The sequence below is a fragment of the Neofelis nebulosa genome, chromosome 5 (assembly GCF_028018385.1).
Source record: "Neofelis nebulosa isolate mNeoNeb1 chromosome 5, mNeoNeb1.pri, whole genome shotgun sequence".
Taxonomy (NCBI): Eukaryota; Metazoa; Chordata; class Mammalia; order Carnivora; family Felidae; genus Neofelis; species Neofelis nebulosa.
Genome location: NC_080786.1, coordinates 124957206 through 124980611, shown reverse-complemented (window position 1 = coordinate 124980611; position 23406 = coordinate 124957206). Strand labels below are relative to the sequence as shown.

Sequence of the window (23406 nt, the reverse complement as noted above, 5' to 3'; positions counted from 1 at the left end):
ACAGTAAAACTAAAAGTGGGTAAAATATTGAAAGACACTTTACAAAATAATAAATTTAAGTGGTTAATAAGCACATAGAAAGGTAATGTATATCATTAGTCATCAGGAAGATGCAAATTAAAACCACAATGAGATACCACATCATATCAATTAGAAATAAATTCAAGGAAATGATACCAAATGTTGGCAAGGATGTGCAGCTATTGGGATACTCACATGTCAGGAGATGGCGAAAAGTAGAACCACTTTGGAAATATGTTTGGCATTTCTTGTAAAGCTAAACATTAACTTACCTATGTCAAAGATATTCCTTCTCTGCCCCTCCCCCACTCACGCTGTCTCTGTCTCTCTTAAAATAAATTAATTAAAAAAAAATACTTGCTGCACAGAAGACTGTGTGTGAGTCACAGTCTGAATTGCAGTGGCTGAAATACAGAAGTGTTAGTGACTTAAGACCTTTGCCATTTCTGCCCTAAGCACTTGACCCATTCTGTTTCCTCCTTCTCCCCCAGGAGCCAGTTTAGTATGGGAGTGGGGAGAGAGTTGGAGGAGGAGTGAAAGAACTGAACTTATAACGTCTTCCCCCAGCAAGTGCCTGAGCCTAGTCCAGGATTGCCTGAGCTTGGGACTGGAGGGAAAATGAATTAGAGATGATGCTGAGGGTATTTGTTGGAGGGGTCCAGACATAATATCTGGTAGTGGTCACAATTCACTTTCTCTTAAAAATGAAAATGGCTGGAAGGTGATGTGATGGGGGAAGGAGATCTGACAGAGCAGGTTTAAACACAGTGATGGAGAAAAATGATATTTTCCCCTGTTCTACCCCTTTGAGTTCAGACTGTTCAATAATCTACTTACAGCATCTGCTTCCTGCCTGCTATGATGATTGAAGGTTTAGTTTTCCATTTTTCGGTCATCACCACCTACATTCCATCCTTTAGTCACCAAAAGGAGTCTACCACAGCATTTGACGCAGCTCATTTACCATTTACATCATCATGACTATGTAAGTATTGTTCATTGCCGATTCAAATGGACTACTATGCTACAAAAGTTTGCATTTTCCCCCAGTTATATCTTGCCTTAACTTTTTGAGACTCTATCAGGAAATCAATAACTATGTTTTTAGCACAATAAAGATGCTTAATAATCTTTGGAAATGCATGTACATTTGCTAAAATACTAGCTGTGCACCAAGTTACTTGTGTTTATTTGTATTGTTTGTTTCAGTGTTTGATTTTGAAATTAATGTGTTGTGTATTCTGAGTATACGGTGGTTAAGTTCTAGCATTTTGACTATTTTTGGCTTATGCTTAATTCCTGGGCATTTGCATCGGCTTATTGAGTGAACTAAAGGGAGTCTTCCTACATAGGCTACACTGTTTTTAAACAGTTCTGCATCTACCTATTTTCTGGGGCCATAAAAAGTTACATAGATGGAAAGATAAATAGATTGATATAAATATATATAGCAATAAACGTAAATAAGTATTATATATGTAAAATGATTCATGTAAAATTGAGATAAATTACTTCATAGTATTCTAAGGACTTAATTGAAATAATTTATATAAAAAGTAGTGCTTGTCAAATAAGTGCTCAATAAATATTGTTTACTATGTTCAGGGTAGTGAATATAAAATCATTCTCTCATACGACAGCACATTAAAAAATATGGACACATTCCAATTATTTGAAAAGTACGGATGTTGAGGTTTAGAAGACATGATTCTTAGTTGTAACTTCTACAACCAGCTGACTTTGTGATTTTTATTAAAATGTTCCACCTCTATGGGCTGCAATTTCCCCAAGTATAAAATTAAAATTCTGTTTTACCTTTTCTCTTTAAATTCTACTTCAGCCTTTGACTTCCATTATTTTCTAACTTCAGTAGCTTTCCAACCAGGGAAGATAAAGCTGAAAAAAAAAAAAAAAAACTAAAGGGGAAAATTAGAGGCAAGGAGTAAGTTAAGAAAATGCATTTTTCAGGAGCCAATGATGCAATAGACTTGAGCAGGAGAAGTTAAGCAATAGTTTGGGGTTATTACATTTAACAACTGCTTACTGGACACTCACCATTAGCAAGGCATTTGTGCAGCACTGGACTCATGGCTGGGACACAAAAGGATTCCTGCAAATTTAAGGATTATATCTCAAATAATATTTTCTATTTATTAAAAATATATCTTTTTTTAAAATTTTTTAAACGTTTTTATTTATTTTTGAGACAGGGAGAGACAGAGCATGAACAGGGGAGGGTCAGAGAGAGGGAGACACAGAATCTGAAACAGGCTCCAGGCTCTGAGCTGTCAGCACAGAGCCCCACGTGGGGCTCGAACTCACGGACTGCAAGATCATGACCTGAGCTGAAGTCGGCCGCTCAACCGACTGAGCCACCCAGGCGCCCCTAAAAATATATCTTTAAAGCTATAGGTACAGCACCTTGTTTGTACAGCTCTAGCACCTTCAACTCAGACAGTTAAAGGACTTACATGCTAAATTCTAGACTGTGTTTCTCTCCCTTGTGACGTCTGGATACAAGCCCTCTGTCATTGGCTGACTCTGCAGAAGCTGAAAAACCACTTTTGAATGAACATTGCCAGCTCTTGCTTCTGGGCTGATTTCTAATAGATTGCCTCCCCTTGTGAATCCCTGTCTTAACTTCTGCTGCCCTCCTTTGCACTAATGAAAGGAGTCTCACGGCCACTGAATGTATCTGTGGAAAGCTATGTAGATCAGTAGATGAGAGCACATCTGGATTAGGATGGACTTTCTCCCCTGCCATACAAATGCAAGGTACCTCATTGCAGCTTACACACTCTGCTTCCAAGGTGCCTACAAAGGACCTGGCAATTTGATAGATTTAACACAGTGACATTCTAATCACAGGACCACAGGACTGAAATTAGGGCATTAGTTTGGGTATAAGCTGTTACCATTAAAAACACTTCACAAGTGGCCACAAAAAAAAAAAAAAGTACTTGGGATAAAGTGTCCTAGTAAAGAGTCTGAAACATTGAACAGTAAACCACATTTGCTCCCTTTGGGATTATACTGTACCCGCAATCAAGATTCTGATTAGGACTGACTTCAAATACCCAGTTTTAGGAAGTTCTCATTATTCTCACCAATGGTGGGCAAAAGGGTAAAATAACACATGTTTATTTCAGAGGGCAAATAATTTCATCTGATAAATGCTGTGTTCTCACACAGCTTTTGTACAATAAGTACAAAGCTAAATAAAAATGGAAATTATTTTGCAAGCTTTCCTACAACTTGAAAAAATGAAAGAAAGATATCTTGGGACTTACTTTCGAGATACAGATTCTTGAAATTCTTTATTCTTTTATCAGCTCTGTTGCCCAACGGGAAATCTGTACAACAGGCATCATATGTCTTTAATAATGAAGCAAACTACTGTAGCTCAAATCTTTGGAGCAGCTAAAAAACCCAATTGTGTGTAGGAAAAGCCAGAAGAGTTTGTTTTACTAGAGCTATAAATTCAGCAACATTCAAGGGCTAGGCTCATTTCAATTGAAGGCAGAAAGGCAAAACTGATGAAAACATTTTAAAGGATAATCCATATGGACTGAGTCTGAGGGAAATTTCCCATGAAGCAAATTCCTTCCATATAAACCGGAGATTTCTAGAATCCTCCCCTTACTTTCTTTTGTTTAGAGGCTCAAACTCCACAGGACTTCACAAAACAATCAAAGTTTCATCCTTCTTAAAAAAGGAAAAGAAAAAAAGATATTTGTTTTTAAACCTTCTGGTAAAATTTCTCCAAGTGAAATGTTTTCTCTTTGATCCAATTTACATCTGCATCTCAGATCAAAAAGTGTAAAATTGGAATTAGCAAATTAGATATTAAAGATTTTGCTTCTAATAACACTTTGTTACACCAGACAGCACATTATATGCCTTAGCTGGAGCAAAAACAAGGACTAAAGGCTGCTATTAAACAAAGTAGATACATTAAAGATAACCATAAAAATAATTGTATTTAAAGCTTCGAGTAAACATTTTAGTCATCATTTCCATATGGTCTTCCTGGAGCTTCAAATTGATGTCAGAAAAAATACTATCCATTGAGAGCTAAATTCAACCCAAAGATGTTAATTCAAAGTGTTATAGATTTAAAGAGTATTTAGGCCAATAGTTCACTTTTCTTTCAAAAATATTCATTCAGCTGAAAAAGTGTAATTTTAGTGAAAGAAAAGGAACACTTTTACTAGATGTTTTTGTGTGGGAGATCAGAACACTATGAACAAAATGGTACTGATAACAGACCAGCTCTGTCATTAGCTGGGAACAACTAACGAACCCCATTAAAACTTAGTGTGCATTCAGTAATTTGAAGGATCATATGACATCTTGACTAATGGGCCTTCTAGCTCAAGATTCATCACAGATCCAAATTTTACATGTCAGTTGGCAACAAGCCTACTTCAGGGCAAAATCCAAATTAATTCAGTGTAAATATTACTAAAAACAATCCCTTCAATTTTAAGAGATTTAACAGAAAAATCCCTTCCACACACAAGTGAACTCTTCATTTTGTAATTAGCAAATGGTAAGATAGTTTCTCCTGACTCCATCTGTCCTGAAGTATTTAAATAGCCCACATGAAAAAACTCAATGTCTTTATTCCAGAATTTGGTATATTAGACAAATCCCTTACTAAAAACTCTTGACTTCCTTTTTAGACACAGTTCTAAAAGCCATGCATATTTGATTTTCTAATCTAGAACAGGTTAAAAGTAGAGTGGATATTTAAAAATTTATTTCCCACTAATCTTTGGTTGGTTACTTATATTGTTTGTAATGGCATTGTAATTAAAGCTCCATGTCTCAAGATTGTTTGTAACAGAAGTAATATAAGAAAAGATAATAAATAACTTAAGTTTGAAGGATACATATTTGTTTAGATAGCTGTATATCCAAAAAAAAAGAAAAGTTTCCATTGACTTAATACAATGGTGCTGATTCCATTTCTCTGTAATTCCTTAGCTTGTCCTTCCAGGGCCATTGGCTACAGGACCAGTTTCTTTCATGTTTTCAAAATGCCTCCAGTAATACCAGGCTTCACATGTCCGAAAATCAAGATGGGTGGCAGGGCAGAGAACATATTTTTCCCTGACTTTTCTCACATAAAGACTCAGTAGACCTGTTTTCTGTCACTCCCAGGAAAAAACTCTGTCCAATTTCATGGTCATGAGTTACATTAATCCTGGTACCTGAGCCCTGTGGCCAGCAGAAGGCCATCACTGACTGACTTCAGTCAGGGTCATTGAAATAATCGCTGGGGAATTTCGCTGATAAAATCACCTTAACTGCAGAGGAGTCAATACCCATATAAAAATTAGATTATTAAAAGGATGAGGGAAAAATGGAATGTTAGGTGGTAATGAACATCGACTGTTACATTAAAATGGACATTTTATGTAAAGAACCTTCTCTTTTCCTTGGATTTCTTCTTTAGTATAATTTGTTATACATGATAAAAACAACCTTTGATTTGATAATTTAAACCCATTTGGTCACAATGACTGGAACTCTTTTGAATTTGTTTACACAAATGAGGAAATATTTTGGATTATGTGAGATACATTGATTGTCTTGTTTTTCCAAAATAGTGCCCTACCTCCTTCGTTGGAAAGTGTTTTGAAGGGAGCAGGATTATTTGTTGCTTGTGTGCTTGTACTTTCCTGGCAACAGTGACTTGTTGAAGAATGAGCACCTGATCCAAGCTCAGCCTGTCATAGTTCCCTACATCCCTAGCTAAACTGTGATTCATCCAGGGGATAGACACATGGTTCAAGCCAGATTAAGACATTTTCCCAAGAGCTTTGTAACTAGGGATTGTGGAAGTCAGGGAGGGGTGGTTGCAAACTGATTTCATTTCATCTTTAAAACCCATATGCCCAGAGCTACTGGTGACCACAGCCCCAGTCTTGTGGGTTTCAGGGAAGCTAGAACACAAAGATGAGCAGGAAGAGAAGGTATAAAAGTCTTGAAGGCATTGACAAAGATTCTCTTCTCTAACAAACTCTACTCGGGCTCCCCTGAACTTTTACAATGAGGCCTCCACTTTTGGGCTTCCATGTTTGTTTCTGCCTTGTCTATTTTTCACAAGAATTCTGCTAAGTTGGTTTAGCTAGAGTCTCCCATTCTCTTCATCTGATCATCTTCATTACCTCATTGAGTTTCTTTATCCTCTACCATCCCCCAGAAAATATCTGATCACACTGGCCTGCCTTTGGCAAGACTCCTTTTAGGTTAGTTTAGCCAGAATCTTCCCCTACCCCTGATGTTTCCTCTTAGCAATTTTCCATACACTGACCCACACTATGCTCCTTGCATATAGATTCCCAGTTGCCTATGCTGTATTTGGAGTTGAGGCCAATATCTCTCTTCCATTGCAAGAACCGCTCACAATGGTCCCTATTTCTATCCTAATGGCATCTTTTGAATAAACTCTTTCTTATCTTTAACAAGTGTCATTGACATTTTTTTTTTCTTTAGCAACATCCAAGCACCTAATTCTAATTGTGTCCAGCAACATTCTAGCCTTTCCTATTTATTGGGCTAGACAGTTTCCAGAAATTCTGTTTTCAGTTACTTCTATAGGTATCTGCTACATATTGCCAATTTACTTTCCCAAAATGGTGTGACTTACAATGTATTTTTTTTCATAAATCAGCATGTATCTGTTATTTAAAAGATCACATAATGAATACCTGTGAAATGCATATAGAATCATAGAAAAGTAGACATAATAGAAATCAGTTATAGTGGAAGGATTATAGTCTTCAGGATCAAGCAAACCTGAATTTAAAAATCTTTTCCTCCTGCTTACTAAACATGTAATTTTTGGACAGTTACCTGAGCATCAGTCACTTCAGTTACAAAGATAGTATATTAATGCCTAGTCAGTGTCCAGTTAAAACCCAACATTTAATAAATATATTTTTCTATTTTTCAGGAAAGTAAAGATCTAGTCTATTCCTATGTTAACCAAGAATTGCTTGGTCTAGAGAATTCACATTACCTACATCTCTGTACATCATTACCTTCATGTTACTAAGAAACTTAGAAATTTCTTTAAAATGTATTTTTGATAATTGGTTTAATCTTCAGGTTTATAAATATTATTATATCTTAACCAAATTAAGTGTGAGTAATTTATATCTATGGAGAAAGAAGAGTCTTTATTTTAAAAATTATTACTTAGAGAATAAATAAGTAATACTTGTCTCCATGGAATTTCTAACTTCTTCATATTATTCAATTGTTCTTTGAACCATTCATGTGGCTGGCTTTATTTGACTGGTATCATTAAGCCAAGTCCAAGGTGACAAACTGCAAAAGGTTTGGTATTTCTGAAAAGCCATTTCCAATCTTTGTATTCTCTGCTTCTTTAGGTAATACTTTGTTGCAATAAATTTATATATTTGGGGATTTAAGGGTACATTTAGAAAAATGGAAAATCTACATGCAAAATCACTGGCTTTGTGAAGTTCCCAATTATATACTCTCTCTCTTTCTCCATATATATGTGTATACATATATACACATATATATATTCATATAAGTTTCATGTGTTAATGAACTTTTATAATAAAATCATGAATCTGTATGATTTATCAGTATTCTTATATCGATAGCTATTTTTTTGTAGACTCTCTCAAGTTAATTTGCAAGCTGGATAAGAAATATTCGTTAGTATATATTCTTGAAGTTTGAATTATTTTTAAGGATTTAATGAATCATTTCAGCAAGTTCACTTTAATTCAAAGAGAATACTTTATTGCTTAGCCTTAAATTTTAAATTTATATGTATGCTCACTTCAGGAAAGCACCTTAATTATTTAAAACTTTCCTTAACATATGCAGATATAAAACAATAGTTTTTTGAAGGCCGAACTATTTTTACATCAGAAGAGACCAGAAAAAAAAAATGGATAAGAGTAGAAACACTGCTGTTTTTCATTTTCTTACATGCTTTGTCAGCTAAAGGTTACTTTTCAGGTCAAGAAAACTTGTACGTTAATCCCTTCTGATGAGAGAATCAAGGAACCATGTTGGGACTTTGGTTTTCTTAAGTAAAAGAATATTGTACTACTCAGAATGGTAGAGACATGTAAATATGATGTTACATTTAATTTAAAGTTTCTTTCTTATACTTTAGTTGGGTATGAACATCAATAATCCACAAATAGACACACACACACAGACACACACACACACATACACACATACAATGTAAAACTTATCCTTATTTTTTTTCATTTATTTAAAATTTTGCTAAACAGGGGAGCAAAGTTTTCAAGTCCTAAATCCTTTTGTAATTCTTGCACTGCCCACACATAATCTGGAAAACCTCTAGGCACATTTATTCTATGGGGAAAAGGATGAGACATCGCACAAAAGTAGAGATGCAAGGGGCGCCTGGGTGGCTCAGTCGGTTAAGCGGCTGACTTCGGCTCAGGTCATGATCTCGCCTTCCGTGAGTTCGAGCTCCACCTCGGGCTCTGTGCTGACAGCTCAGAGCCTGGAGCCTGTTTTGGATTCTGTGTCTCCCCCTCTCTCTGACCCTCCCCCGTTCATGCTCTGTCTCTCTCTGTCTCAAAAATAAATAAACGTTAAAAATAAAAAATAAAAAAAAAACAAAAAACTAGAGATGCAAGGGGAAGAAACTTGAGAAGAAAAAGGTGTTAAAGGAAATTGATTGGAGGCAGAGTGTGAGGGTTGATTTACAGTAAAATTAGCAATTTGATTCCTCTTTCACGTAATCTGTATTATTCCCTAAGAGGGAACACACACATGTATACCCATGAACATGCACCACACAGAGCTCACTATAATTAGAGAAACAGCCACTGGCAATGTGCTATTTTTTTCAGACGGTGGACAGGGATATTAGGCATATAAGATATTTGTATTTTCTTCTCTATGTGTATTCTTCAATATGAGGAACTGACTGAGATGAAAGATTGTGGGTATTCTCATAATATATCTCTTTTTTTAATTTTTTTTTACATTTATGTATTTTTGAGAAACAGAGTGAGACAAAGCGTGAGCGGGGGAGGGGCACAGAGAAGGAGACAATCTGAAACAGGCTCCAGGCTGTGAGCAAGCGGTCAGCACAGAGCCTGATGTGGGGCTCAAACCCACAAACTGTGAGATCATGACTTGAGCTGAAGTCGGAGGCTCAACCGAGTGAGCCACCCAGGCACCCCTATAATATATTGCAAATAGGTAAGGGAACGTGGTAGATTTTGGCATAAATTCAGAATTGGAGCTTTGCTTTGTTGGCATTGTGGGAGGTCTACAAGACGTTTGAGGGTGTATGTTATTACCTACTTTTGGTAAAAGCAAAAACAGCTAACAGTCTTTGAGAAATTGTTGGTACCAGCAGTGTAGGTATGAGAGAGATTGAATGAAGACAGATTGTGGTCACACAAAGGCATGTTGGATTTCAACATTTCAGGGGAGAAACAGCAGCTCCTTTTATCATATCTTAGATACAGGAAGCAATGACTAAGGTATTAATGTGTCAAAAATGTGCGAGGGTAATAGGTAATTGAAGAATAATAGCTATGAAGAGGGGTAGACTGTGGCTTGAAACTCAAAGAAAGAAGGGATTCTGCACAAGGGTAGAAGAATAAATATTGGGAAATTGTAATGTTTTATATGATAAAGAAAAAAGATTTGATCCCTGTTTGGCAGCCACGAAGAGCATTCTGGAAAACATAATGGGTACACATTCTCTTGACTGAGAGCAGTATCAGGTGAGGCCACTTTCCTGTTATTTGCCAGCCTCTTACATACTGGTTTGACATTGATACATTACCTTTTAATGAATAAATTCATTGGACAGTCAAGGTGATGGGGCTAGGTAAACACACCGAACATTTTATTACTCATTAGAGATATTTGGTCATTTGTAAGGTTGGCATATTGCTGACTGTGTTTTCACTTCCATTTTCTTCACCTAAGTTGTAATACTCAATTGTTTTTTTTTCCTTGTATCTCTTATATTTATACATTCCTCTCCATTCCCTTTTCTCAGCAGTCATTCAGCAGTTGGAAATTTGTAACTATTTTCTCCAACTTTCACCTCTCTCCCCTTTCAAGTCATTTTAAACTTTTTTTTTTTTTTTAAAGTAGGCTCCATGCCCAATGTGGTGCTTGAACTCATGACCCTGAGATCAAGAGTTGCATGCCTGCCAATGGAGCCAGCCAGGCACCCCTCCCTTTTCAATCATTTTAATGCATCAATCTGATTAATCTTTGCAGGGGAGTGATGTCATTAACTAATTCCACTGCTCAAAAACACACAATATTGATTCTCCACTGAGTACAATACTCAGTTCTTTTAAGTCCTCTGCAAATCTACATCTTCAGCCTTGTTCCCCGCCATGCCCACCAAGCACAGTTCTTTCACTCTGGCTGATGTTCTCTCTGTCCTTTGAGATACAATGTTCATGCTAACATTTGTGTCTTTGTGAGTATTGTTTCATCTCTGTACCTGACCTTTCTCATTGATGACCCCGAATTCTGCCCTGCTCTGTGGCAAAAATAGAATCCAGTTTCAAAAAGAAAAAAAGTTAAATATTCAAGCCTATCATAACTTCTCCCTTCTCTCAATTTTATATATATAACCATTCTCTTATTTTGTATCTCCAAATATATTTTGAGCTATTTGAAGGAAAGTGTCATATACTTTTCATCCTCGCCAGAGTGCCCAGGAACATGATATTGGTAATCTATGGTGAATCACACCTTGCTGTCATTGTGTGCTTAGTATGCCATTAGAAACACAATACATTTCTTGAATGATTGCCTTGACAGTTTTTAAAGAATTTCATCAAATATTGACTACTTAGTAGAATACTTTTTATGTCACTCAGTTCTTCTTCATATCAGAATTTGCCGAAAGTACTGCTAAAGTCAGCTCGTAATAAAGTCACCACTAAAATTATCAAGGCCAAAGCACAAATGGACTTTGATTATAGGTGGACGTTAGCTTTCAAAAAGAAAGCTTTGACTATTCAATTCTTAAGTTTCCATTAAAAGACACCCTGTGACCTCAGCCTTAAGCCCTAGGAGAGTCAATTTAATTTGTACTTCATAACCTAAGAAGGCTAGATTCTAGTTTACTCAGTTCTGTGGCAGAAAGATATTCAGAAGCATCTGAAGGTCAATCACGAGGAAGAACTCAAGCTCAATAAAAGAAATAAAAAAAATGAATAATTTAAAGTGATGCATAACACACCATTTCGTTGCAGTTAATTCTATTTTCCACCTCTTTACTGTAAGACAGTCCAAACATAAGAAATTCTAATTCTTTTCATATGCCGGAAAACATTTTTATGAAGAATTAAGTGTGAAAGTGACTTAGGTTCAAAAGTAATGAAATTATTCCTATGCCTCAAATTTATATTGTAGAAAATCCAGACAAATTCAATTTTTTCCATTCAGGTCAGAAAACAACATATTTCAGCATAGACAATAACCCTGCATAAATGTTACGGGGCTTTTGTCCTGGTTGTTGCTACTGTTTTCCTCCATTGTCTTCAGGAAGTTAAAGTCTTCTGAGTAAACATGCTTGTTTCCTCACCTGCAAAATGAAAGAGCTAAATCCAATCAGCCCTCCTAGTTTGAGCCACTGCATAATGAAAATTAGATTATCATCTCAGTATATCAGAGTCAGTGACCTGCATTGCATGAGCTTTTTGTAGGCAAAACATTGAGGAGATAAATAATATATTTAGGTGAAAATTCTCTCTTCTATTGGAAAAACTATTTTTCCATGCAAAAATTAATTGAGCATATTCTCTTGTCACTCTGCAATACATTGCATTAAGAGTTGAGAGAGGAAGGAAGGAAGGAAGGAAGGAAGGAAGGAAGGAAGGAAGGAAGGAAGGAAAGGCAGGAGGGAGGAAACCATAGCATATTAGGAATTGAGCTTCAAGGGTTTGTAATACAGAGGTCCCTGACTTATAATGGTTCAACTCAAAATTTTTCAACTTTATGATGGTGTGAAAGTAATACACATTTAATAGAAATCTTATTTTGAATTTAAAATTTTGATCTTCCACTCTAGCAATATGCGGTCCAATCCTCTCTCATGACTCTCGGCAATGGCCTTGAGCCACAGCTCCCAGTCAGCCACAGGATCACAAGGGTAAACAAATACTACAACCATTCTGTACGTGTACAGCTATTTTGTTTTTTACTTTCAGTTTGGTATTCAACACATTACATGAGGTATTCAACATTTTATTATAAAACAGCCTTGTTTTAGATGATTTTGTCCAACTGTAAGTTGATATAAGTGTTCTCAGCACATTTAAGGTGGGCTAGGCTAAGCTATGATGTTGGGTAGGTTAGATGTATTAAAATGCATTTTTGACTTATGACATTTTCTTTAAAAATTTTTTTTTAAATGTTTAGTTTTGAGAGAGAGAGAGAGAGAGAGAGAGAGAGAGAGAGAGTCAGAGAGACAGAGTATGAGCAAAGGAGGGGCAGAAAGAGAGGGAGACACAGAATCCAAAGCAGGCTCCAGGCTGTGAGCTGTCAGCACAGAGCCCCAATGCAAGTCTCAAACCCATGAACTGTGAGATCATGATCTGAGCTGAAGTCATATGCTTAACCAACTGAGTCACCCAGGTGCCCTGACTTAAGATATTTTCAACTTATAATAGGTTTATCAGGACATAACCAAATCATAGGTTGAGGAAGATCTGTAATATGGCTAAGGAACCAAGACACAAATACATGAAATGCTCATAGTAATGAACTACAACACTTAAAAAAGAGAAGTCACTAGGAAATGTTACATGCTATTAGTTTAGGGAAATCGGTGGGTCAAGAAATCAAATTCATTTCAGTTGTTGTATTAAAAACCACTACATCCTATATGGTAGATGCTCTTCTTACGTTATCTTCTTTAAGGAAATTCAAAGTGGGTTTTGTGCAAGAAGACTTTGGCAGGAAAGGAAGATGGAGTCAGATGGGACAGCTGAAGCATCAGCAGGTTAGCAGGAGCAAAGAGAAGTCTGGAAGTAGGGGCATATGGAAATCAATCTAGAGGTGTACACAGAAATTTAAATACCTTCAATCCCTTCATTTCTGCTAAATTATTGTCTTCCTGAGACCCCTTAACCAGCTTATCCGCAAAGGTGTAAAAATACCTTTTGGGGTTTCTAAAGCATTGTATAATGAGTATTCTTTCCTTGTCACTTGACTCAGCACATAACTAGCAAGTGCCACATCAAAAGCATTTTTTAACCAAACTTTTGATAGTTGTGAACTGCTGTGCTTCCCAGGGGTGATCTCGAGAAAAGTTTAGAGCCTACACTTAAATAACGATATTGTATGCACATATTCATATATAGATGTATTTCTTAGCCATTTCTTGTTTATGCTCAGTCTCTTGGCTGGCGGCCTCAGCATGTGTATCTTTTCTTCTCCCACTATCCTCTCAGTGTGCTATGGTCAGATTTCTTCATTCATAGACCAGACACCATATTCTGGGAATAGAGTAGTTAAATCCAAAAAATTACTGTTATAACTTTGGCAATTATACAGAGTCCTCAGGTTGATTGTGACTTTACTTATATCTTTGTTGAGTATATCAAGGTTCCAGTTTCTGATTTTTAATATATGTACTTCGAATATAATTTAAGTTCTTTGATCAGTGACCATTTAAGATGTGAGTCTATACGTAATAGAATGAATTTCTCTTTATTCTCAGTAGCTCAAAGCTTCATCCCAGTTAGGTTTCCTCTTTTAATCAAGTGTTTCCTTTTTCCAGGTGACTCCAAAGCAAGAATGGCAGATATGTTGATAGAACTGATGTGTGCACATCTATACCAAGCTCACAAACAGATATGGCTCATCCTCAGTTCATGGTTTACCAAACAACATACCCAAATGAAAAAAAAAAAATATTACGTGGGAGGAAAGATACTTGTAACTTGTTTCTCCCTGCTCATGAACCAAAAGACATGAAGCTATTAGGTTCTCTTAAAAAAAAAAAAGGCAAAAATCTCCCTTTTCACACAATAATAAGCTTTTTTTTCTTTTAAAGCTGTGGGAAAATCTATTTGATAGAAAAGAAACAAAAATGAAATTACATTGAATAATGTCACCAATGAGTCCCATAGAAAAAACCTTCCCAAGACAAAAGTAGAAGATCCAAGAGTCTGACATAATTCTCTGAAAAAGAGATAAACACATGAAGGGCTTGAACAGGCACCCTAGAGTTGTATGAATATAATTACGTACTTGAACTTGAAGATAAAGTATTTGACATTGGTGAACATTCACTGAACACCTGTAAAGACAAATTCTTTTTTTTTAAACAAGGAATTGCTTGCCACTTCTTAATAAACTTGACGTTCACTGTCACCTTGTCCTATAGTCAACATATATTCTCAATTCTTTCATACTGGTTTTACACTTCTCATTCAGACATCCTTTTAAAAATTTTATCCTAACACTAAAATATCACTTTCTTGCTTAACTTTCTGCTAAATCATGATCCTTTGAGAAACACTATTGTTCCTTTTTTCCAATCCAACTTTCAGGTAGCTAAGAACTGAAATAGAAAAAAATTTCATAGAAATTCAACTTATCCGTGGGTCCAAGTCATGTGATCTGACCTACCAGATGAGGTCACCCAAGTACTGAACAATTCCTTTAGATCTGTTTTACCAACTCCTATAACAAATATTATAAACGATTCTCAACTCTTCACAAGTTCTCAACTTGACATTGCATTCTTTCTCTTCAAGGTGAAGAGAGGTGCTAATGAAGGCTCCACATGTTTCCATCTTTTTCACCTAAAAATCTTACTTGCTGTCTCCTTCTTTTCTGTCTCTCAAGAAAAATTACCCTTACTCATGTCCAAGTCACGTTCCATCTGTTCTCAACTCTGGCTTTCTCCACTTCTTCTGAATCTACATCTTCAATTTTTATCTCGCTACTGGCCCCTTCTCTGCAGCAAAATGTATACTTTCCTCTCTTAAGGAAAGAGACTATGCTTTTCTTCTCCAGGTGTACTACCAAGCTCTCCTTTCTTCCTGTAACCAACATCTCAAAAGTATAACCCACATTTGCTAGTCATCAATGTCTACTGCCCACTTCTCAATGTTTTCCTGTCTCTTTTCATCCTACCTCCCATCATTTCATTGATCGTTTTCTCATAAAGAATCACCATGGACATTCTAAATGGGAGATCTAATAATGGTTTTTTACTGTGGACTTGCCTTGCTTCTCAGCACCATTCCTTACCATTGCCTTCCTCTTGTCATTGTTGCTGTTACTTTTGTTCTAAAAACTCATTTCCCTTTGTCACATATTTTTTTTTTCCTTTCTGACTTGATTCTGTCTCTTGGGATGCTAACATCTACCATTCTGTTGGTTTCTCATTTTCTACATACCAAATATGTGTGAGGGCTTGGTATGTGTTCAACAACTATCTCCTAATTTCATTTACAACCATATTGTGGATGGTATTCAAATTTATATCTCTGGTTCCTAAATCTCTTGAAATATAGATTGAAATTGTAATAGCCTGCTGGACCCTTCCACATGGATTAGCCTCAGGATCTAAAATTTAACAGGTTCAAAATCAGTATCCTCATTTGTCCTTAACATCTCTTCCACTAGTTTCCATGTCACTTATTTGTGTTAACATTTTTCCTCTTTGAATTTTTAAAGTCATCATTGATGTTTTATTTTCCTTTCAACTGTTACTCCTGACACAATTATAGGACCCCAACTGGTCACCAAGCCAGGTAATCCTTCCCTTGCAAGGTTCCAGTATATAAGAATTTTGGTCATCATCCTTTAGTTACATGATACTAGTTCCTTTTTCTTTTTAGGTTTATTTTTGAGAGAGAGGGAGCACAAGTGACAGAGGAGAAGAGAGAAAGGGAGACAGAGGTTCCAAAGTAGACTCTGTTTTGAGTGCCGAGCCTGATGTTGGGCTTAAACTCACAAACCGTGAGATCATGACACGAGCCAAAGTCAGACACTTAACCAACGGAGCCACCCAGGTGCCCCTAAATGTTACCAGTTCTAAACAAGTTTCAAATTTCAGTTGCCATGGTCTGTTGGCCATGTAATTGCATAAAGTATGAACTTTCTGATAGCTTTTTGGTCTATAAATCCTTATGTAAGTAACATCTCTACATCATGATTAGTGGCCAATAGCATCACTTCTTTCAAAGTATGTTGGTTATTCATCACTGTATGTCTGGTTTTCCATTCATGCAAATTTCATATAGTTGTGTTGACTCCTTGTCTTCCATGATAAACCCACAGGCTATTTTCACAAAAATGGATCATTGGAAATGGGAATTGGACAAGAAAAATGAAAGTATAGGAAAGAAATGGTAAGTTATAAATGCTGGAAGGAAAATTAGAATCAAATGTAAGTGAAGTTCTGGGAAACAAATCTCTGACTGTGGGAATGTTGCCACTACCAACATTCAAGAGACTCTTGATGTGTAGCTAGATACTCACTTGTCTACTGAAGGTGGCTTATTGACATAAATGAGGCAAGTGGTTTTGGGAAAAAGGATAAAGGTGTCCCAGAGGAAGTGATGCTGGCCAAAAAAACTACATTCAAGGAATCCTCAGAGATATTTCATGGCACTGAAAGTTCAAAGCATAAAATATTGGCAGCTGATTTTAACTGATAAAGGAGTACAATTCGCCAAGACATAGAAACGATGTTCTCTCCATATTGGAAGTTATAGGACAAAAAGGCAAGCACTGTTCAAACTACTCTTGACGTGTTTTATACAGAGAAATCGAACACATTCATTGTCAGTGTTTCAAGTGTTTTCAATCACTGTGCATCAAATAATATTAGTTTTGCTACTTTTTTTTTCTTCATTTTCCTTTACATTTATCACCTAGAGTAAGAGACACTTTAGTGCTTTGACAAAAATTTTGCAAGGTTGTAAAACAATGAAAACTTTCTTCTTGATCACAAGGTGCTTTTGCATGGTTTCAGCTTGTTCAGTCATCTTTAGGATTTCTCATTACTGTGCAAGCAAGGACTGGGTACACGACCAATTCAGTTCCAACAGTGGTTGCTTGTGTCCTGTGCTGTATTTTGGTATCTTTGCTGAGGAACTTCCTCACCCTCCTCAGAGAAGGTCATTAGCAGATGGCAGGAGGGGGGTATTGCCAGGGGCTTCTAGGCATTCTCCTGAGAATTACCTACGTTAGTGCTGTAGGCAGCTGCAATAATCAACCGCAGCTTCTAGCAGTATCTGGGCATCCTCCTGAGAATCACTGGCTTTGGTGTTGCAGAGAGCCAAGTTTATTAGTAGTGGCTTTTCTGTAAGTCTTATATTTCTGGAATTTCTGAAGGCCTGAAGTAATCCTCCTTACCTTTGCTTTACCAGCCCTTTCATGTTCTTAAAATAAATCACTTTGTATTTGTAATACCTGTAGTGATGTGTGTTTTCCTGACTGCCCCCGACTGATACAATATTTGGCACCAGAAGAATATCCTAGGTAAAGAGCCACCTAAAGATGAATCTTTGCATCGGTTACCCTGCATAGAAAGAAATGAAGGTAATAGTGACTCCATCATTAGTGAAAAATGAGATGGTAGTCCATACGATACAGTGAAAAACATTATCACTGGAAGTTAGCCGGAATGTAGAGCCTAATGAAAGCAAATATGGGGACTCCAAGTGACTCTTGGAAAATAATGGCAAGATATAGATGAGCACAAGGACTATAGGAAAGATGCTTACTTCTGAGTGCACTAAAATTAAGGGGGAGGGGTGCCTGGGTGGCTCATTCAGTTAAGTGTCAGACTTCAGCTCAGGTCATGATCTCGTGGTTGGTGAGTTTGAGGTCTGTGTCGGGCTCTAGGCTGAAAGCTTGGAGCCTGGAGCCTGCTTCGGATTCTGTGCCTCCCTCTTTCTCTGACCCTTCCCCACTGTGCTCTGTCTCTCTCTCAAAAATAAATGAACATTTTTAAAAAGTTTTTTTAAATAAAATAATAAAATTAAGGAGGCAAATTCTCAGGGTTTAAATTCTCCAGCCAAAACATTACCAGGAAATTAGCCTGGAATAATCTTTCATCTCTTATGTCCTCAGGACTGATGAGTCCAAATGTCCGACTGAACATTCGAGGCTACAGGTTGCAAAGTCACAGTGCAGGTTCAATTTTTGACCTCACCAGTTCTCTTCAGCAAAAAGTAGGGCACTGATCTGTCCCTAAGTCAGGATGCAACTGGAAAAAAAGAGAAACCATTGGACTATTTAAAACACAGGGAATTAAGAGCAGGAATTTGGTTACAGTGTCAATGAAAGGGTATTCAAATGCATTTAGGGTGATTGACACATGTTCCTACCTGTGCAGTGGTACTGAAGCTACTCTGGCTTCAGGCCATCCCCGTGTCTGGAGCAGCAATCACATTGGACTTTATAAGCAGTCTCCCAGTCACCAACATTTCTCCCCTAAAGAGTATACTTCAGAGCTTCCTCCCGAGGCACAGTGCTATGTGCACCATAACATAATAGAGGGATTTGGCTCATGTTCTGTAAAAGTGTGGTCAAATCTTAACTATGGAATCATGGGCAAAAGGCTCCTCTGAGTCAACATTTTCCAACAAGTAAAAGGGAAAGGATTGGTATAAGTTGGTAGATTTCATACTTTTGTTTGCCTTGGAATATTCTTTTCAAAAAATACTATGTGGAATTACAAACAGGGAAAAGTAGAGTTACTCTGAATGAGAGATATGGTTTACATAGACTTAATGACCCCGAATTCTTTGCCCCAGACCTCCCACCACCTTGTAGTTCTCATGGGGATCCCTCATAGCACATTTTGAAAACCACTAGAGTAGTAGATTTTAAGGTCCATCCATTCATCTCTAAATATCATTTTTTCTTACATTGTGAATAATCCTAATGACTATATCATAAGTAAAATAGAATTCAACCTTCTTAACTTAGACACTGAAGGACACTGGTCCAGATTTATCATTCTATCGTTATTCTTTATCTTTTTTTTCTAGTTAGACTTTGAACTAGGTACTCATGTTGAATGAATTAATATGTGTTTAGAAAATGCTTAATGTAGTTTCCTCTTCTAATATACTAATATTCATTCTCTCTATATATCAACAGCCTTATTCACCTACTGGAATCTTATATATACGAGTCCTAGCTCTTGATTTTTTTCATCAATTTGATCATTTAGTTTCATTGATAAGTGAATCATTTATGTTTGGATTAACTACATGTAACAGAAAAATCTTAAATAGATTAGTAATATATAAGGGCTGATTTTTCTTTTACAAAAAATAAATCCAGGGGCGCCTGGGTGGCTCAGTCGATTAAGCATCCAACTCTTGATCTCAGCTCATGACTTCAAGCCCTGTGTTTGGCTCTGCACTGGGCATGAAGCCTACTTAAAAAATAAAATAAAATAATAAAATAACATAAAATAATTTTTCTAAGTTTATTTAGAGTAGTAGAGTAGTAGAGTAGTAGAGTAGGAAAGGGGCAGCTAGAGAGGGAGAAAGAGAATCCCAAGCGGGCTCTGTGGGGCTCGAAGCCACAAAGCCATGAGATCATGACTTGAGCCTAAACCAAGAGTCGTATGCTTGAGCTACCCAGGCGCCCCTAAAATAACATAAAATAAATCTGGAGTAAAGGTAGTCCATTGTTGTATGATTGGCCTACAATCATCAAGAATCTAACATCTTCCAACTTTCTCTTCTACCATCTAGCATGTAAAGATGTCTCATGAGCTAAGAGAGATGTAGACCTCCAGCCATTTTATCCACATACCAAGCAGCTGAAGGAGAAGGTAAAGGTTGTTATTAGTAAATGCCTTAATTGTCTATTTTCCATTTTAAGGAGACTTCCTGGAAGTTCTACCCAACATCTTTGCTTGGAATTTAGTCACACAGATGGAAATATGATGTCTTTTGGCAACTAAATAATGATTCTATTATTATGGAAGACAGAAGAATGGGCATTGGATAGAAAAGTTGTAGATTCTGCCACAACAACAAATCTATTTGCTCCTTTGAGACTACAGTCAGCATACTAAATTGTGAAATTCTATTACTTATTTATCTTTACATTCCTAGCACCTGGCACAGTATCTCAATACACAAATGAACAATAATGAATGAATAACAACCTTATCTTTTTTTAAACTGACATTTGGCTAGCCAGCCAGAAAGTCAAGAAGGGGCCCACATAATACTTGTACTAGGACTATGAACAATACCAGAAATAACTGGCCAAAGGGGACAAGAATCATTTGTATTTGGGAAAAGGGGACAAGAATCATTTGTATTTGGGAATGCTCCTTCAAAAGAAAGAAACTAAAGCTGAATATTATTAACTTCATTTCTGTAACTGTCAATAAATACATATCATTTTACCCAAGTTTAATTTTTACTTTTGTCCAATATTGAGTTTATGTTAACTTTTTATATTACCTTCAGATTTCTAATATAATACATTTTGAGGTACATATGTATATATGTATTATATAGAGAGAAGTTTGTAAAGTACACACAAGAATTTATTGTTTTTGTCACACAAGGAAAATTCATCATTTTTTCATATATATTTTAATATGTTTCACACATTATAACATTAGATTTAACATCCTGCTGCCACAATATTGGGTAGAAACCTTCACGAATCTAGAAAATCCAGGTTTTAGATTAATGAAATATCAAGGGAAGCCCCTGTACTTCTCATTACCTCTAAGTGGTTCCTCAGCAACTAGTCGCAGAATACAGAAACGTATAGCTACAGACTATGCCATCAGAACAACAAAAGCCATATTTTAAAAATTTATGCCTCTATCCATCCATCACCTATTGAATCTATAATATATCTACACATCATCTATTTACTTCCTTAACCCAAAAATGATTTCAGTGGTTTACAAATATATACTACGATAAGCAAAATAAAAATGATACTTAAATGTATAGATAACAATAATCAGGGCAAAGGAAGATATGGGCAACAAAAACTGAGATCAATTCAGAAATTAGGTAATGAAATGACACGCATACCAGGAAATCTTACTCTCTTTCCAGAGGAAGTCAGCCATCAGTCTGGTTCTAAGGTTTCTCATAACCAGGGAAGCTGGTTCCAGAGAACTTGGAGATCAGTACAGGCATGTCTCAGAGATATTGTGGCTGCAGTTCCAGACCATTGCAATACAGCTAATATCTCAATAATGTGAGTCAAATGAATTTTGGGGTTTCCCAGTGAGTATAAAAGTTATGTTTACATGATACAGTAGTCTATTAAGTGTATAATACCATAATTTCTAGAATAAAAAGTATATGCCTTAATTTAAAAAAATAAAAAAAGTACATACTTTAATTTAAAAAATACTTTACTGCTAAAAAATGCTAGCCATCACCTGAGCTTTCAGTGAGTTGTAATCGTTTTGCTGACGGAGGGTCTTTCTTTAAGATGATGGCTGCTGACTAATCAGGGTGGTGGGTTGCTGAAAGTTAGGGTGGCTGTGGCAATTTCTTAAAATAAGACAACAATGAAGATTGTCACATCAATTGACTTTTCCTTTCACAAAGGATTTCTCTGTAGCGTGCAATGTTGTTTGACAGCATTTTACCTACAGAACTTGCTTCAAAATTGGAGCCAGGCCTCTCACACCCTGCTGCTGCTTTATCAACTAAGTTTAGTAAAATTCTAAATCCTTTGCTGTCATTTCAATAGTCTTCACAGTATCTTTACTGGGAGTTTTCATCTGAAGAAACCACCTTGTTCATCCATAAGAGGAAACTCCTCATCTGTTCAAGTTTTTTTTTTTTTTTTTTTTTTTTTTAATTTTTTTTCAACGTTTTTTATTTATTTTTGGGACAGAGAGAGACAGAGCATGAACAGGGGAGGTGCAGAGAGAGGGAGACACAGAATCGGAAACAGGCTCCAGGCTCCGAGCCATCAGCCCAGAGCCCGACGCGGGGCTCAAACTCACGGACCGCGAGATCGTGACCTGGCTGAAGTCGGACGCTTAACCGACTGCGCCACCCAGGCGCCCCCCATCTGTTCAAGTTTGATCATAGGATTGTAGCAATTCAATCACACCTTCAGGCTTCACTTCTCATTCTAGTTCTCCTGCTATTTCCACCACATCTGCAGCCATGTCTTCACTGACATCTTGAAGGTCATCCGTGAGGGTCGGAATCAACTTCTTCCAAACTCCTGTTCAGGCTGATATCTTGACCCCTTTCTAGCTTAAAAAAAATTTTTTTTTAATGTTTATTTATTTTTGAGAGAGAGGGAGAGAGAGTGGGGGAGGGGTAGAGAGAGAGGGAGACACAGAATCTGAAGCAGGCTCCAGGCTCCGAGCTGTCAGCACAGAGCTTGACCTGGGACTCGAACTCACCAACTGTGAGATCATGACCTGACCTGAAGTCGGATGCTTAACCTACTGAGTCACCCAGGCGCCCAACCCCTTTCTAGCTTTTAAGAAATGTTCTTAATGACATCTAGAATGGTGAATCCTTTCCATAAACGTTTCAATTGACTTTTCCCAGATCTATCAGAAGAATCACTATCTATGGCAGCTATAGCCATACAAATAAACACTTCTTAAATTGTAAGATTTGAAAGTTGAAATTACTCCTTGATCTACGGGCTGCAGAATGGATGTTGTGTTAGCAACCATGAAAAAAACATTAATCTCATGCATCTCCATCAGAGCTCTTGGGTGACCAGGCACATTGTCAACGGACAGTCATATTTTGAAAGGTATCATTTTTTCTTAGCAGTAGTTCTCAACAGCAGGCTTACAATATACAGTAAACCATATTGTAAAGACATATGCTGTCATCCAGGCTTTGTGTTCTGTTTTATAGAATAGGCAGAGTGGATTTAGCATAATTCTTAAGGGACCTAGGATTTGGGGGATGGTAAATGAGTACCGGCTTCAACTTCAAGTCAACAGCTGAATTCTGCCCGGAAAGCAGAGTCAGCCTGTCCTTGAGGCTTTGAAGCCAGGCATTAACTTTTCTCTAAGTATGCAAATCCTGGATAGCACCTTCTTCCAACGTGAGATTGGTTCATCCACTTTGAAAACCTGTTGTTTAATGTCGCCACCTTCATTAATTATCTTAGTTAGATCTGCATAACTTGCTTCATCAGCACTCATTGCTTCACCTTGCACTTTCATGTAACAGAGATGGCTTCTTTCCTTAAGTCTCACGAACCTGACTCTGCTAGAGTCAAACTTTTTCTTCTGAATATTCTTCATCTCTCTCAGCCTTTATAGAATTGAAGAGGGTTAGGGCTTTGTTCTGGATTAGGCTTCAGTTTAAGGGAATGTTGAGGCTGGTTTGATCTTCTATCCAGACC

The 23406-nt window shown here is 36.9% G+C and overlaps 1 protein-coding gene across 1 annotated transcript in view; it reads right to left on the bottom strand.

The window, feature by feature from the left end:
- Positions 1-11283: 11283 nt before the first annotated feature.
- GBE1 (1,4-alpha-glucan branching enzyme 1) overlaps positions 11284-23406 on the bottom strand; it is a 290866-nt gene continuing 278743 nt past the window's right edge. Inside the window, exon 16 of the mRNA XM_058731715.1 lies at positions 11284-18277. Within this exon, the coding sequence (XP_058587698.1) occupies positions 18233-18277 (45 nt within the window). The 3' untranslated portion in view covers positions 11284-18232. The remainder of the gene's footprint in view (positions 18278-23406) is intronic.